Below are 15,357 nucleotides of genomic sequence, written 5' to 3'. Positions count from 1 at the left end.
ACCTTAACAAACATGACCACACATTTTCCTAGAATTTTACTAACAGGAACTTTATTGTAATAGTCACTCTTAAAAACTTCTTTTTCTAGAAATTTTCGTGTAGCCAAATGGAATGTTTCATTTGGCCGATAAAACCAACAGCCATACAACCATTTTTCACCTCAAAAACAAAGAGAGAGAGAATTACCATTAACAAAAATAACATATTCTTTGTAAAATGAGCAAATACTCCATCCATTCTGCTATGGCCTAAACCTAGCAATGTGCTTTTAGGCCACGGTTCCTTAATACAATTATCTTAGCAGAAACAATACTTTAAAATAATGAAATGTAATGAGGCCTAAAAAATGCTACTTTCCCCCTGCTATTAAAAGATGTATAATAAATAGAAAAAGGAAGGTGATGAGACCTACTCTACTCTGCTGGGTCAGGACACACCTAAAGCTGTGTGCTTTTATAAGGATGTAAGATATACTAAAAGACATATTTAGCTCTTGGGTGAAGGAATACAAAGGTATTTTACATGATGAACAGCTGAAGAACTGGATTGCCTGGATCACACTTCTGCTTGCTTTTGGTTTCATTAACTCCTATTCATTCTCTATGTCTCAAGTTAAAGGCAACTGTTCTAGGAAGCCTTTTTGAAATCAAATTCTAAGCTAAGGCACATGTCTGTCTATAACAATTTCTTCTTTATTTGTGATTTTTACCAGAGTGGTTTTTCCAGGGGCAAAACACAGGCCTTTTGTTCTTCTGAATCTCTGCCATCCTACAGAGTTTGGCTCACGGTATATTTTTAATAAACATCAGTTGAATGAATGAATCTCAACTAGACTTCAAAAAGTTGTATTTCTTTCGACTCAGCTGTGCCACTGCCCAACAGTGCTTGATCCTGTTTCTCATATAGTGGGTACTTAACTGCATTTACTGACAGTGTAGAACTATTGTTGGAAGACATAAAATGTCTGAGTTACAATTTCCTTCCCTGAGAACCAAGGAGGAGTACAATAGTCACATCTCACCAAACTGCCCTCCAATTTAAAACAAACTTACCAGCAGAATCTTCCCACAATCTCTCAATACAGACTATATGTGGTTGTAGATTGGCCTCTGCAGGCTCCACATAGACATAATCTCCAACATGGTACATACTGTTCTTAAAGCTGCAGTCCTGGCTGTATGTGCGATGTAAGCCTGAGAGGCCTGCAGCTCCAGAGGAATCTTCACTCTTTTCAGCTTCTTAGGTAAAAAAGAGAAAAATGTTCTCATGAAAGGGATGTTGGAACAGATGCAGGATTCAAACGACACATACTAATACATTTACTTCTTTTCTAGATACTCAAAGGCAGGATTCAGGACAAATAGTATGACATCCACAATCCCAATAGCCTCTACTCAAAATTGTCTTTTTGAATTACAAACAACTGCCATTAATTTAAATAAATACATAAATAAAGTATCTACAGAATAAAAATAATCACCTTAAAAATATATGCTCACTAGAGTCATTCTGGATGATACACAAATGTATAAAGAAGAAAACAGGTCACTTGTAAATCATGTAATCCCAGAGATAATCTCATATGCACTTTCTCTCCATTTTAACACATCTGAAATTTTTTCCTCTGACAGTTACTACATGGTTATGTCACAATGTATGGAATCTTAGAATTGAGGAGATATAGAAGATGTATTTCATACAATATACTGTAAACTATATAGGCATACAGTTAATATATCATGAACATTTCCCTTGAGATTAAATGCTTTTCAACAAGATTTTTATTTTTGTTAAACAAAACTTTAAAAAAAAATTTATTTATTTATTTGGCTGTGTCGGGTCTTAGTTGCGGCACGTGGGATCTTCAGTCGCGGCAAAAGTTGCAGCATGTGGGATTCTTTAGTTGCAGCATGCAGAACCGTTAGTTGGGGCATCTTTTTAGCTGTAGCATGTGGGATATTTTAGTTGCGGCATGTGGAATCTTTAGTTGCAGCATGTGGGATCTTTAGTTGCGACATGCGAACTCTTAGTTGCAGCATATGGAATCTAGTTCTCTGACTAGGGATTGAACCCAGCCTCCCTGCATTCGGAGTGCAGAGTCTTAGCCACTGGACCTGGACCAGGGAAGTCCCTAAACAAAACTTTTTAATGGCTCCTATATAAGCCATTATTTGCAAACACCGTAGGTTTTTTTTCAGGAAAAAGCTCTGCCCACTTCTTTAATTACTTCCTTAGGATAATTTTCCATAAATGGAAGAGCTGGAAATAAGCATGTTAAACGTTTTTAAAATGCATATTCCAAACTGATGCCCAAAAGTCTATACCAACTTAAGTTCTTCACTCTTTGGCTACAAGGGGGGGGGGGTCCTGTTTCTCCATTCCCTCTCCAATACTGGTATTATAATTTTTTTTTAAAGTTTTGCCATTTTTGGTGGAAAATGTTATCTAGCAGTTGATTAATCAAATGAATCCCTGTGACACAGCAAGCATATTCACAAGGTTCTTGAGAATTTTATAACAGCAGGAACACTGTCAACAGGCCTGAAACAGACAGAAAGAGTACAAAATGAAAGAGGGCTGTTAAACCCCCCAAATTCTAGAGACAGGAAACAGGCTGATAAAACAACTCAGCTGCAGACATGTGTTACCTTTCATGAAAAAAGATGATTCAGAGGGCAAAGTGTGGAGCCACAGAGAACTAATTCCATGCCCTGAAGCCTAATGGAGTCTGCCTGCCCGGATCTTGAAATTGCTTGGAATTGATGACTCTCTTTTTTCTTTCCCTTTCTCCCTTTTTGAATGGGAATGTCCCTGTTATCCTATGCATGTTCCAACACTATATTGTAGGAGCAGAGAACCTGTTTTTTCACTTTCACAGGTTCAGAGATGAAGAGAAATTGTGTCTCAGGATGGATCATACACAGAGCCTCACCCATACACCTAGTTTAGAGGATTTAAATAATGAGATTTGGGACTTTCGAGTTGATGGTATGTAGATTAGATTTTGGTAGCTGGTAGAGGGGTTGTTACAGTAATAAGTACCTAAAAAAATATGAAAGTGACTCTGGAATCGAATAGTAAGCAGAGACTGGAAGAATTTTGAGGAACATGACAGAAAAAGCCTAGGTTGCCTTGAATAGACTGTTAGAGAAATGGACATTAAAGACTTGGCATTGAAGGCTCAGAAGAAAATGAAGAAAATGTTACTAGGAAGTGGAGGAAAGGGGTCCTTGTTATATAGTGGAAGAAAGCCTAGCAGAACTGTGCTCTTCAGTTATGTGGATTCTAGGCCACCTGAGCTGATCTTTTAGATATCTTTTTCTTTATTTGTTGTTGTTCTATTTCCTTGGAGATTTCTTCAACTTTATCTTCTAATCCTTCTCTGTTTCCCTTCTATCTTTAAAACAATTTTTTAAGTGAATAAATTTGATATATAACATTGTGTAAATTTTTTTTTTAACTAATTAATTAATTTATTTATTTAGGCTGTGCCGGGTCTTAGCTGAGGCACATGGATCTTTGTTGCGGCATGTGGACTTCTTAGTTATGGCATGCATGCAGGATCTAGTTCCCTGACCAGGGATCGAACCTGGGCCCCCTGCATTGGGGGTGTGGAGTCTTACCCATTAGACACCAGGGAAGTCCCACATTGTGTAAATTTAAGGTGTACAACATGTTACTTTGATCTAATTATATACTGTTGCCATTGCAGCAGTTTATCACACTACATAACTATAGGACAATATTGTTGTCTATATCTACTGTACTCTGCAGTAGATCTCTACAGCTTATTTACTACTCTTTGAAAGTTTGTTCTGTTAAACGACATCAATCTTATCTCCCAACCCCACTCTGCTATCATTTTTTTTAAAAAAGCTTGAGATATAATTAATACACCATACAATTCACCTATTTAAAGTGCACAGTTCGGCACTTCCATAGTGGTGCAGTGGTTAAGAATGCGCCTGCCAATGCAGGGGACACAGGTTCAAGCCCTGGTCCAGGAAGATCCCACATGCCACGGAGCAACTAAGCCAGTGCACCACAACTACTGAGCCCGTGGGCCACAACTACTGAAACCCGTGTGCCTAGAGCCCGTGCTCCACAACAAACAGAATCCCCTGTGATGAGAAGCCCGCACACCACAACAAAGAGTAGCCCCTGCTCGCAGCAACCAGAGAAAGCCCGCGTGCAGCAACAAAGACCCAACACAGCCAAAAATTAATTAATTTTTTAAAAAGTACACAATTCAATGGTTTTTGGTATACTACATTAATTTTTAAAAATTGTGGTAAGATATATATCACATAAAATTCACCATTTTTGGACAATTTTTTAAAAATAAATTTATTTATTTTGGGGGCTACTCTTCGTTGCAGTGCGCAGGCTTCTCATTGTGGTGGCTTCTCTTGTTGTGGAGCACGGGCTCTAGGCACATGGGCTTCAGTAGTTGTGGCTTGCGGGCTCCAGAGCACAGGCTCAGTAGTTGTGGTACACGGGTTTAGCTGCTCCACGGCATGTGGGATCTTCACTGACCAGGGCTTGAACCCGTGTCCCCTGCACTGGCAGGCGGATTCTTAACCACTACGCCATCAGGGAAGGCCTGGACAATTTTTAAGTGTATAATTCAGTGGCATTAATTATATTCACAATGTTGTGTAACCATAACCACTATTTCTAAAACTTTTTCTTTACTCCAAACAGAAACTCTGTAACCATTAAATAATAATAACTCCTTATCTTTCTTCCCCATAGCCTGGTAACCTTTAATCTACCTTGTCTCTCCATGAATTTGGTATTCTAGGTACCTCATATAAGTGAAATCATACAGCATCTGTCCTTTTGTGTCTGGCTTATTTCAGATAGCATAATATTTTCAAGGTTCATCCACCTTGCAGTATGTGTCAGAACTTCTTTACTTTTTATGGCTGAATAATATTCCACTGTATGTAAATACTGCATTTTGTTTATCCATTCATCTGTGATGGATACCTGGGTTGTTTCTGTCTTTTGGCTATTATGAATAATGCTGCTATGAACATTGGTATACAAGTATCTGCTTGGGTCCCTGGTTTCAGTTCTTTTGGATATATACCTGGGAGCAGAACTAACTGATCATATAGTAATTAGATGTTTAGCTTTTAAACAAATTGCCAAACTGTTTTCCATAGTGGCTGCACCACTTTACATTCCCACCAGCAAGTTATGAGGGTTCCAATTTCTCCACATGTTCACCAACACTTGTATCTTTTTTTTTTTTCATAACAGTTATCCTAAAGGGTGTGAAGTGGTATCTCACGGTAATTTTCATTTTCATTCCCCTAATGACTAATGACGTTGAACATTAATTTTCATGTGCTTATGGCCATTTCTATAATTTCTTTGAGGATATATCTATTCAAATCTTTTGCCCACTTTTGAATTGTGTTGTTTGGTTGTTGTTGAATTGTAGGAGTCCTTTGTATATTCTGGATACTAGACCGTTATCAGATATAATGATTTTTGAATATTTTCTTTAACTCTGTGGGTTTGCCATATTTTTAATTTCCAAGAAATTTTCTGTTCTGCAAATGTTCATTTTTTATGGCTTTCTGTTCTTGCTTTATGGATGCAGTAGCTTGTCATCTCTCTGAAGGTCCAGTTAGTTGGTTTTTTAAAAAAATTTTCTCCTGCTGCCTTCAATTTTTTTGTTTCCTCCAAGGTCCATTTTTCTTTTTGTTTTGCTCTCTATCTTAATATCTTAGAGAGTTTTCTCTTAAACATTCAGTCCCATTTAAATAAATATCTGCTTCTATTTAAAAGTAAAACACTTTAGGGACTTCCCTGGTGGTCCAGTGGTTAAGATGCTGTGCTTCCAGTGCAGGGGGCATGGGTCTGACCCTGGTCTGGGAACTAAGATCCCACATGCTGTGTGGTGCAGCCAAGAAAAAAAAAAAAGAAACAAAAGTAAAACGCTTTAAAAAGCTGACTGGAAGCTCTCCATGCATACATAGAGCTGGATGGATTTCACTGAGGCCCAGATGTTATCTTTATATCCCCACTGCCTGGTCCACTACTCAAGAGAAGAATCTTCTGTCTCAAAACTAAAAACCTGGGACTTTCCTGGTGGCACAGTGGTTAAGAATCCGCCTGCCAATGCAGGGGACACGGGTTCGAGCCCTGGTCTGGGAAGATCCCACATGCCGTGGAGCAACTAAGCCTGTGTGCCACAGCTACTGAGCCTGCGCTCTAGAGGCTGCAAGCCACAGCTACCGAGCCCATGTGCCGCAACTACTGATGGCCGCGCACCTAGAGCCCGTGCTCTGCAACAAGAAAAGCCACCCCAACAAGAAGCCCATGCACAGCAACAAAGAGTAGCCCCCGCTTGCCGCAACTAGAAAAAGCCCACGCGCAACAATAACACCCAACACAGCCAAAAATAAATTTAAAAAAAAGAACAAACTTGGTATGATTTCAATCCTTTAAAATTTTTAAAACTTTTATGACCCAGCACATGGTCCATTCTAGATAATGTACACTCTACTAGAATGTGTATTCTGCAGTCATTGGGTATAGTGTTTTACACGTTAGTCAAGTGAAGCTAGTTGACAGTCCTTGTCCTAGAGCTCAGGTTGCTGTAAGAACACCCACCATAAACGGGGTGGCTTAAACAACAAACATCCATTTCTCACAGTTCTGGAGACAGATTTGGTGTCTGGTGAGGGTCCACTTCCTGGTTCATAAACAGTTGTCTTCTCACTCTTCATTCCCCTTACAATGGCACTAATTCCACTGTAGTGGCTCCACTCCCATGACTGCATCCAAACCTAATTACATCCTAAAGGCCCCATCTCCAAATACCAACATACTGGAGGCTACAACATACGAATTTTGGTGGGAGACACAACATTCAGTCTACAGCAATCTTATTTAAGTCATACTTTTGCTGATTTTTGGTCTAGTTAGCCTGTCATTTGCTGAGAAAGGTGTATTGAAACTATAACTGTTAACTATTTCTCTTCAATTCTGTCAGTTTTTGCTTCATGTATTTTGGGGCTCCACTGTTAGGTGCATACACATTTGTAAGTATTATACATTCTTGACCCTTTTAACATAAAATGTCCCCCTTCAACTCTAGTAATATTTCTTAAAGTCTATTTGTCTGATTAATATAGTCACTCCAACTCACTATGGTTACTATTTGCATGGTATATCTTTTCCCTTTATTTTCCTTTCAACCTATTTGTGTCCAAATCTAAATGAGTCTCTTATAGACAATATACAGTTGGATCTTACTTTTTAAATTCAGTCTGATAACCAAAGCATTTTGAATGGAGTGTTTAGTCTATTCACAGTATGTAATTACTAATATGATTGAATTCAAGTCTGCCATTTTGCTATTTTTTTTTCTTATTTTTTTTGTTCCTTTTTTCCTCCTTTACTGCCCTCTTTTGTGTTAAGCAAGTATTTCTGGTGCATCATTTTAATTCCTGTGTTGACTTTTTCTCTTTGTTATTACTGGCATTACAATATGCATCTTTTAACTTGTCACCATCTATTTCAGGTTAACAGTGACTTAGTTTCATTCAATATTGCAACTTTGCTCCAATACGGCTCCATTCCTTTGTGCTAGTTGTGTCACATATATACTTCCATTAACGTTATAAAGTTAACAATACTGTTATTATTCCTTTAATCAATCTAATGTTTTTAAAGAAATTAAGTGAAAAAGATACATAGTCTTTTATATTTACCCACATATTTACCATTTCCAATACTCTTCAGTCTTTCTTACAGATCTGACTTACTACCTGGTGGTATTTTCTTTTGGCCTGAAGCTCGTCCTTCAGTATTTCTTATAGGGAAGATCTACCAGCACTGAACTCTCTCAATTTTTGTTAATCTGGGAATGACTTATTTCAGCTTCACTCTTGAAAGATAGGTTCGTTCACTGGATACACAATTCTTGGTTCAGTTTTCTTCCCCTTTTAGCATTTTGAAATCATTCTACTGCTTTCTGGCCTCCATTATTTCTTATGAGTCATTATCATATTTTTGTTTTTTTGGACATGATGAGTCATTTTTCTGCTTTTAAGACTTTCTTTCGGCAGTTTGATCATGACATATCTAGATGTGATTCCCTTTGTGTTTTCTTACATGTTCTTGGAGCTGTAGGTTAATGTTTTACATCAAATTTGAGAAGTTTTCAGCCATTATGTCTTCAAATATTTTTCTTCCCCTTTCTTTCTCTCCTGAGATTCCCATTATAAGTATACTAGGTCACATGGCATGAGGGGTTGCTGTAAGTCTGCATAGCTAAAGCTCAGCCAATGATTTAGGTGAAGACTACATTCAAGCACCTCAAACCTGTAAGGATCCACCCTCTGCTGAATGATCTGCATGTGGCTTGGGGGATGCATTCAAAGTTGTGACCAACTTTCAAGAATCCCTCACATTTTGCTTTTCATCAGTATCTCGCATCTCCCCTGTACATGTGTAGTTTTCCAGTCAGTCAAGAATGTGTGGAGAGCTTATCTTAGCCCTTTTATGCTAATTTTCAGGATATTCCTCAACACACACACACACACACACACACACACACACACACACACACACTCTCTCTCTCTCTCTCTCTCTCTCTCTCTCTCTCACCATCCTAAATCCTAAATGAGTACATTCCTTCTGGCAAAAAGCTAAATCCTAAACGAGTACATTCCTTCTGGCAAAAAGGTGCTGGTTTCTGCAGCTAGCCCTGTACTGGTAAAATCACTATTCTCACCAACCAGGTTCTTTTCTCTTCTTTTTTGCATATGCCATTGCTTATGAGAATTTGCTTCAAATCAACTTATTTTGTTCTCTTGCCTAAGGAAAAAAAACTCTAAGGAGGAGATTTGATGCTAAAGACTAATATGACTCTTGGAAAGTTATATATTCTAGGTATTTATGTGAATTCTAACTTTTTCAGAAATGATTAAATTTCTAATAAAAGTTCCTACTTTCAAATATTTCTAAATTCTGGCAAGTGACTCAAAGTAACATTTTTAGGTTGATACAATTAAAATAAAAATTTCCTCCTAGTTATGTGGTTCAACCAAAATATCATCTACTTGGGGACTTCCCTGGTGGGCCAGTGGTTAAGAATCCACCTTCCAATGCAGGGGACACGGGTTCGATCTCTGGTTGGGGAACTAAGATCCCACATGCTGTGGGGCAACTAAGCTTGCATGCGGCAGCTACAGAGCCCACATGCTCTGGAGCCTGTCTGTGTACCCCAACTAGAGAAAAGCCTGCGCACCGCGACGAAAGATCCGGCGTGCCGCAACTAAGACCCGACGCAGCCATAAATAAATAAATAAATAATTTGAAACAAAAACAAAATATAATCTACTTACCTGGCTGAGTCCATATGAGGACAGCCATGCTGTTGAACAATGGGGCAGAAACTTTATGCACTGCTGAGAATGCTCTCTAGCCCCAGCTGGGCCCCTTAGGTTTTTATCTACCAACAGTATTAAGAGGTATTAAGTTCCCACACTTGTGAATTAATTGACTCTGTTCTTGAAATACTAGAATAACAGCTCTGTCACGTATAACTTCCAACCTTTTCCAGTCTGATGACCAAATTGATAACGACAAAAACATTTCCCATCTTACCATGTCTGTTTTGAAAGAGCCAACACCCTAAGTCTTCATTTACACAAACAGGACTCTGCTCCACAGGTAATTATAAGACCAGCTAGGACAGAGCATAATAATGTCTCTTCATATTAATAAAATGAAAGAAACTAACCTCGTTTTTCTTCTTCTCGTTTTAGTTTATCTTCCTCTATTTCCTTTGGTAGTTTTTCCTTTTTCTCTTTCTCCACATCATTATGTAAATGTTTTGTGGTATAGCTGAGTGCTGGTGAAAGAAGGATCTCTCCATTTTTGCAGAGTTCATCACGAATTTTAATAAAAAACTGCTGAAGTTCTACCGCATCCTCATATATTTCAGAATCTGTCCTATAATAGCATTAAGAGTATTCACTGACACACAAGCTGCTTCTTTTAAACACCCTGCTTATATGTTAAAGCATTCTATGAAATGCTTCTTTAATGCATTAATTGATATAATGGTAACTTCTGTGCAGTTCTAATAAGGCTATCTCCTTAAAATTTGTTAGAACAGAATCTGAAGTGTAATTTTACCTTGGTGAGCCTCATGCTCACCAGTTTCCTTTTCCTTAAAGCTCACTCCTTGTACAGCTCATGTAAAAGGAAAGGCCTCATACAGCTTCCTGGGGAGAAACATAGCATGTTCATTAGCTGATTTTGGCAACAGAAGGGGGTTGCCACAGTCAGGGATTATACTAAGGCTCCACACCATGTTCAACACTTACTTGCATCTAATCTTTGAATTAATTTTTACTTTCTCTTAGTTAAGGGACGAACACACTGTATAAGGTATTAACAAAAGATTTAGCCCATTTTCTTCTTTTTGGATCTATATCATGGTTGCCTAGGCTGGTACGACTCCGTGAATATTTGAACCTAAACTGCAAAGTCCTAAGGCCATCGTAAAATGGTTACAGGCCTCAAAGTCAGTGTTCATGTTAGTTTCCCAGAAAGAACTACATAATTCTGGGGAATCACCAGAGGCAACATAGTGAAAGATAGAAAAAAAAAATTATCTGTGTCATACTGAAAACTTTTAAAAGATTCTTTCACCATTTATAAAATAAGAGTATTGGGCAAAATGAACTTCAGAATTTAGACTCAAAGAAATTCTATTACTATTTCTAATCCCTGTTGGTCTGAGGAAGGAAGATAATTCTATTAACTAAGAATATCAGGGTCTGAAAAATGATCCACAAAGGTAACCAGAGACAAAGACTTATTAGCAGCAGTCATGGAGACATTCTGGTCAGGCTAGTGTGGATGGTGTAGCAAGCCCAGTCAGCTGTTTGCTGATACGGATCACTAGAGCATCAAACTTGAACGAAGCCTCCAGAATGCTTCTCACCAGCAAACGTGAACTGGCAACCTAAAACACTGCCAATAACAACCTAAATGGATGTTCCAAGAAAGATTCTAAAAATCTTTTCAGGTTATAGAAATGGTAACACTTGTAGGAAAGCAATAAAAATAAAACTGGCCAAGGGAAAAAAACTCCTACGACACTATTTTGATGCCTATTTTCTGAACAGAGACTTCTGAAGACTGTTCGCTTGAAATTAATTTTATAAGAGCTTACAATTTTAAGTATAAAATTAAAACTGAAAACACACTTTTGATAATCCACATTACCCTGAAAGGGCAGATTCATAATTCCATCATGTGCTCAGAACAGTGTGTAATTTATAAAACTTACAAATTGTTTAGTTCTGGGTTTTTCCATTTAATATTTTCAGACCTTGGTTGACCTCGAGTAACAAACTGCAGAAAGTGAAACCGTGGATAAAAAGGGGAATACTGTAAAGTCACCTTGGACTCTACCTCCTAGGCCTCAAAAGCAAAAACTAACCATGTCAACAACGGGAGAAGCAAAAGAGCTCATTTCCTAGAGATACAAATCTGCTTAATTCTTAAAATAATCATGTCATCTATACAAGAAACAAAGTTGCTAGTCATCTATATAAAGAAACAAAGTTGCTAATAATCTAAGAGACAAGTCTATTTTGGAAGACTCATAGAACTAACCCCAAGATATACTGGGGGTAAGGTAGGGGGGCAGGGAGGAGAGGAGTGACTTTAGACTTAAGGACTATTTAAGTAAACTGTGAATAAGAATGGAACTCTAAGCTCCATGAGAGCAGGGTTTGTCTGTTTTGTCCACTGGTATATACCAAGTATCCAGAACATTCTCATAACTGGTAGTCACTCAATAAACATTTGTTGAATAAATGAAAACTAACGAATAAATGAATGCAGATTTTGACTACAATATGTCCCCCCATATTTCTCTTTATTTCTATCTGCACTGTTGAAGAATAAGGACCATTTACTAAATGTGTCACTCAAGGACCTCTCCAATCTGACCCCAACTCCACGTGTCTCTTGAACACACCATATTCATTTCCTAACCCTATGCCTTTACTCATACCACTTACCTTATCTGAATCCCACCCACTTTCCCATTCTTCTCTGACGTCTCATGCCTTTTTAGAACTCTAACGCAGTTCCTTTACTCCACCATCTTTTACTAAATATCAAGTTGTTAAATGTTATCTCATTCCTGGAATTATTTTTCCCTAAGCATAGGTGCTATCCCAACTGTCAGACTTCAAGCTCTTAGAGCACACAGCTCAAGTCTTATCATCCTTGGCTGTGCTCCATGACTGGCGTCTTGGTGACTGGCTCAGCACTGGCTCTCTACAGTGGGGAACAAGATGAGCCAAGCCACTTACTAGTTGTGTGACTTTGGCAATGTATTTCTCTCTGTCATGTATACATCTTCGTATACAAATTAGGAAGATTATCACCTACCTAGAATGGCTATTATAAGGGTTAGAGATTATGTACATGAAGTACTTAGCGTGGTTCTTTACAAAGGGCAGGTGCTCAATAGGAACATCAAACATTACTTTTAATTTTTCTTTCAAGATCCAGAGCAAACCCAGGTTTCACAGATTCCCCAGCTGGAATCACCCCATGCCCAGTGACTAAAGGTCTAGCTCTCAGCGTGACAGACTATAAGCTCCAGGAAGGTAGGGTTTGTATTTTTAACTTTTTATATTCCTCCCAAGTGACCCCAAGAGCATATAGAAGACACACTGTAATTGCTGAACTGAAACTGTTTTCACAGCTGAGTATATACTATTGTTGTGTGGCAAATATACAGCACAGATCAAAATTAGAAGGGAATTTAAGTTTGATGGAAATTTAAATTTGATTTCTTCTTCTTTTAGAACATTTAATATCTACAGAACGAACTTAAAAGTGACGAATCTGAGATTAAAAAGAAGTCCTTTTAGATATCTGAAATGACAATCAAATTTAAATCAGTCTAACCTCAGATCAGTATCTTAGAGCTACTTTATTTAAAGCATGCTTGCATTGAACTCAAACTTTAAAAGAAAATCATATTACTATTTCTAATTGAAAGCATTTTATCCATTAAAAACACATGTTCTATGAAAGGCTGTATTTTAAAAGTTTGTTTTTCAACAGATCTTCAATTTTGTCTCATTCCTTCCCCTCATTGGCCCTACTCTAGACAATTTAGTAGTGTGCCTTCTCTCCTCCACAGACTATACTTGCTCTCTATAAATTTTGGCTAATTAAAATTCAAAATAGCACCCCATCAACTGTAATCAGCATGTACCTATGCTGAAATAGCACATCAAAGCAAAATTCTTTCTTCTGTTTTACATTAAATGTCACACCTTCTCAAAAAGAAATGGTTTTGAAAACATACCGATTCATCCTTCTTGCCCTCTCCAATACTTCAAACATATGCTCTTGAAATAAATCGAGCCGCCGGTAGCGATTATTTTCAACATTCTTCCTAATTATGTCAAAAGTAAGAGGAGGTTTGTTTGGAAAGCTGGGATCCACAGCAGGAATTTCTGCTAGGGAATCACTGTAGCATCTTCCTTCATCATCCTGATGACTCATGACCGACACAAAAAGATTATGGATAAGCTCCTGAATCAGCAAGGTTACATTTGGGACATGAGAGTCCTCATCTCCTTCTAGGTCTCTCCGAGTTTCAAGCAGGACTTTGTGTAGGACAAGGGCATCTTTGTAGATCAAAGACTCGGGCTCATTGTATGTACAGGCATTGTTAAACATCATGACGAAGTCTTCAACCATGGAGTCTATATCTTGGTATTTGTTGGCCATCATGTGACTTCGAATTTTTTCCATGTCCATGGGTTTTTTAATGGTCAAATAGTAGTCAGGCAGCTCAGATCTAGAGGGAAGCCTCAGAAATATGGCACTGAGGCGGCGACCCCTCTTATCAGTATAGTTCTTTACAGCTTCATAGACTTCATTTAGTTTCTGCTGCATTGGAGTCATATATTTTGATTTTTTAGGAGAAATACCACTCTTCCTACCTAAAGAAAGATTTATGTTAAATGGATAAAATAAAATATATGAACCTAAATTTGTAAAAAGTTGGTAGCATAACCACAAGGAAGGGACTATTCCAAGTGATTTATAAAACACAGTAATTAGTATGTTTCTAGTGAAACATACCCTATCAACAAAGAAAGAACTAGAAAAACTGTTTTCAGTACTCGTATTTTTGGTGGGAGAGTAAGTACTATTACGTTGAGATAGTTGTGAATAAGGTAGAATAAAGGAAATAAGTAACTATGTGACACTCTAACTCCATCTCCTAAGGTATCCTTGAGAACTGAGATTTTCATCAAGGGAGAAAGAGATAAAGATGTTAAAACAGAGGACACTGAATAAAAACCTTGTACCTTGAATCTCAACTGGGAGTATCAGTATGAACTTAAGATGTATTTTCTCTTTAAATAGAAAATACACACACACAAAATTTCTTAGCTCTGTCCACTGAAAATTCTAGAAACAGTGACCAACCCAGTTGCAGTATACCCCTATATAATTTTGACTATAAAGACTATAGCTCTGGAATACTGATTTCAAATACTAATGTTAGTAGCTCTTTGGCAAATGGCTAATTCCTAGTCTATACAAGATGAGCCTGGTATATCTCGAAACACTAGACAGTAAAGAATCTACCAATGACTCCTTACCATGGTCAGGTCAAAAGACCACAGCAGCCAGTCTGGGACAATGTAAGTATCAACAAGAACCATAATTGCAATGGGTTATAAAACTCAGCAATATGTTTAAATCTAGTAGTTCTTAATGATAAATAAAAACAAACAATGGGGTAGATGTTGCAGGACTTCAGTAAGCCAATGCATTATTTTCTTTGTATTTCATTATTCTGAAAACTGGTAAATAAAAGAGGGAAAAAAATCTAGCTTTTATCCTTTCAAAAACCAAACAAAAAAACAAAAAAACCATACCACTGGGTAACCAAACACTGGATGAGGCAAAGTTTATTTATATAGAAGTATTCCAGTTAGTAAATGAGCAAGGAATGATAAAATTAAACTATCACTATCTAACAGCTCTTCAATGAATCAAGCATCAATAGCTATTAACATAATTTAAAGAAACAACCAGATATTACGTGCCACCTGATGGAAGACATTATATCACCTCTGAAGTCAGTTTCTGTGTCAAAGGGAGGGGAGAATCAGATTTAAATCTAAATCTGATTGACTACTAATTTATAGGAACTAAAAAGGACAAAAGAACACGTGAAATTACAGCAAATGGACACAATTAGCAAAACCTAGACTGTGGGAAACTAAAGTACAAACCCAATTTCTTCAACAAACTGCAAGGGGAAA

General features: G+C 37.6%; 1 protein-coding gene across 21 annotated transcripts in view; it reads right to left on the bottom strand.

Annotated features, from left to right (window-relative positions):
• The window catches only part of PBRM1 (polybromo 1), a 101,951-nt gene that overhangs the window by 36,280 nt on the left and 50,314 nt on the right, over positions 1-15,357 (bottom strand). For 14 of the 21 annotated variants that reach the window (XM_055079844.1, XM_007116595.4, XM_055079851.1 and 11 more), the window contains 4 exons: positions 13,377-14,019; positions 9,771-9,982; positions 1,054-1,239; positions 3-160 (listed from right to left, as the gene is read on the bottom strand). In XM_055079844.1, coding sequence (XP_054935819.1) covers positions 3-160; positions 1,054-1,239; positions 9,771-9,982; positions 13,377-14,019 — 1,199 coding nt within the window. The remainder of the gene's footprint in view (positions 1-2; positions 161-1,053; positions 1,240-9,770; positions 9,983-13,376; positions 14,020-15,357) is intronic. The other 7 variants (XM_055079845.1, XM_024123760.2, XM_055079848.1 and 4 more) reach the window with 2 other exon arrangements.

The sequence above is a fragment of the Physeter macrocephalus genome, chromosome 18 (assembly GCF_002837175.3).
Source record: "Physeter macrocephalus isolate SW-GA chromosome 18, ASM283717v5, whole genome shotgun sequence".
Classification (NCBI taxonomy): Eukaryota; Metazoa; Chordata; class Mammalia; order Artiodactyla; family Physeteridae; genus Physeter; species Physeter macrocephalus.
This window is presented reverse-complemented; position numbering and strand designations above follow the sequence as displayed.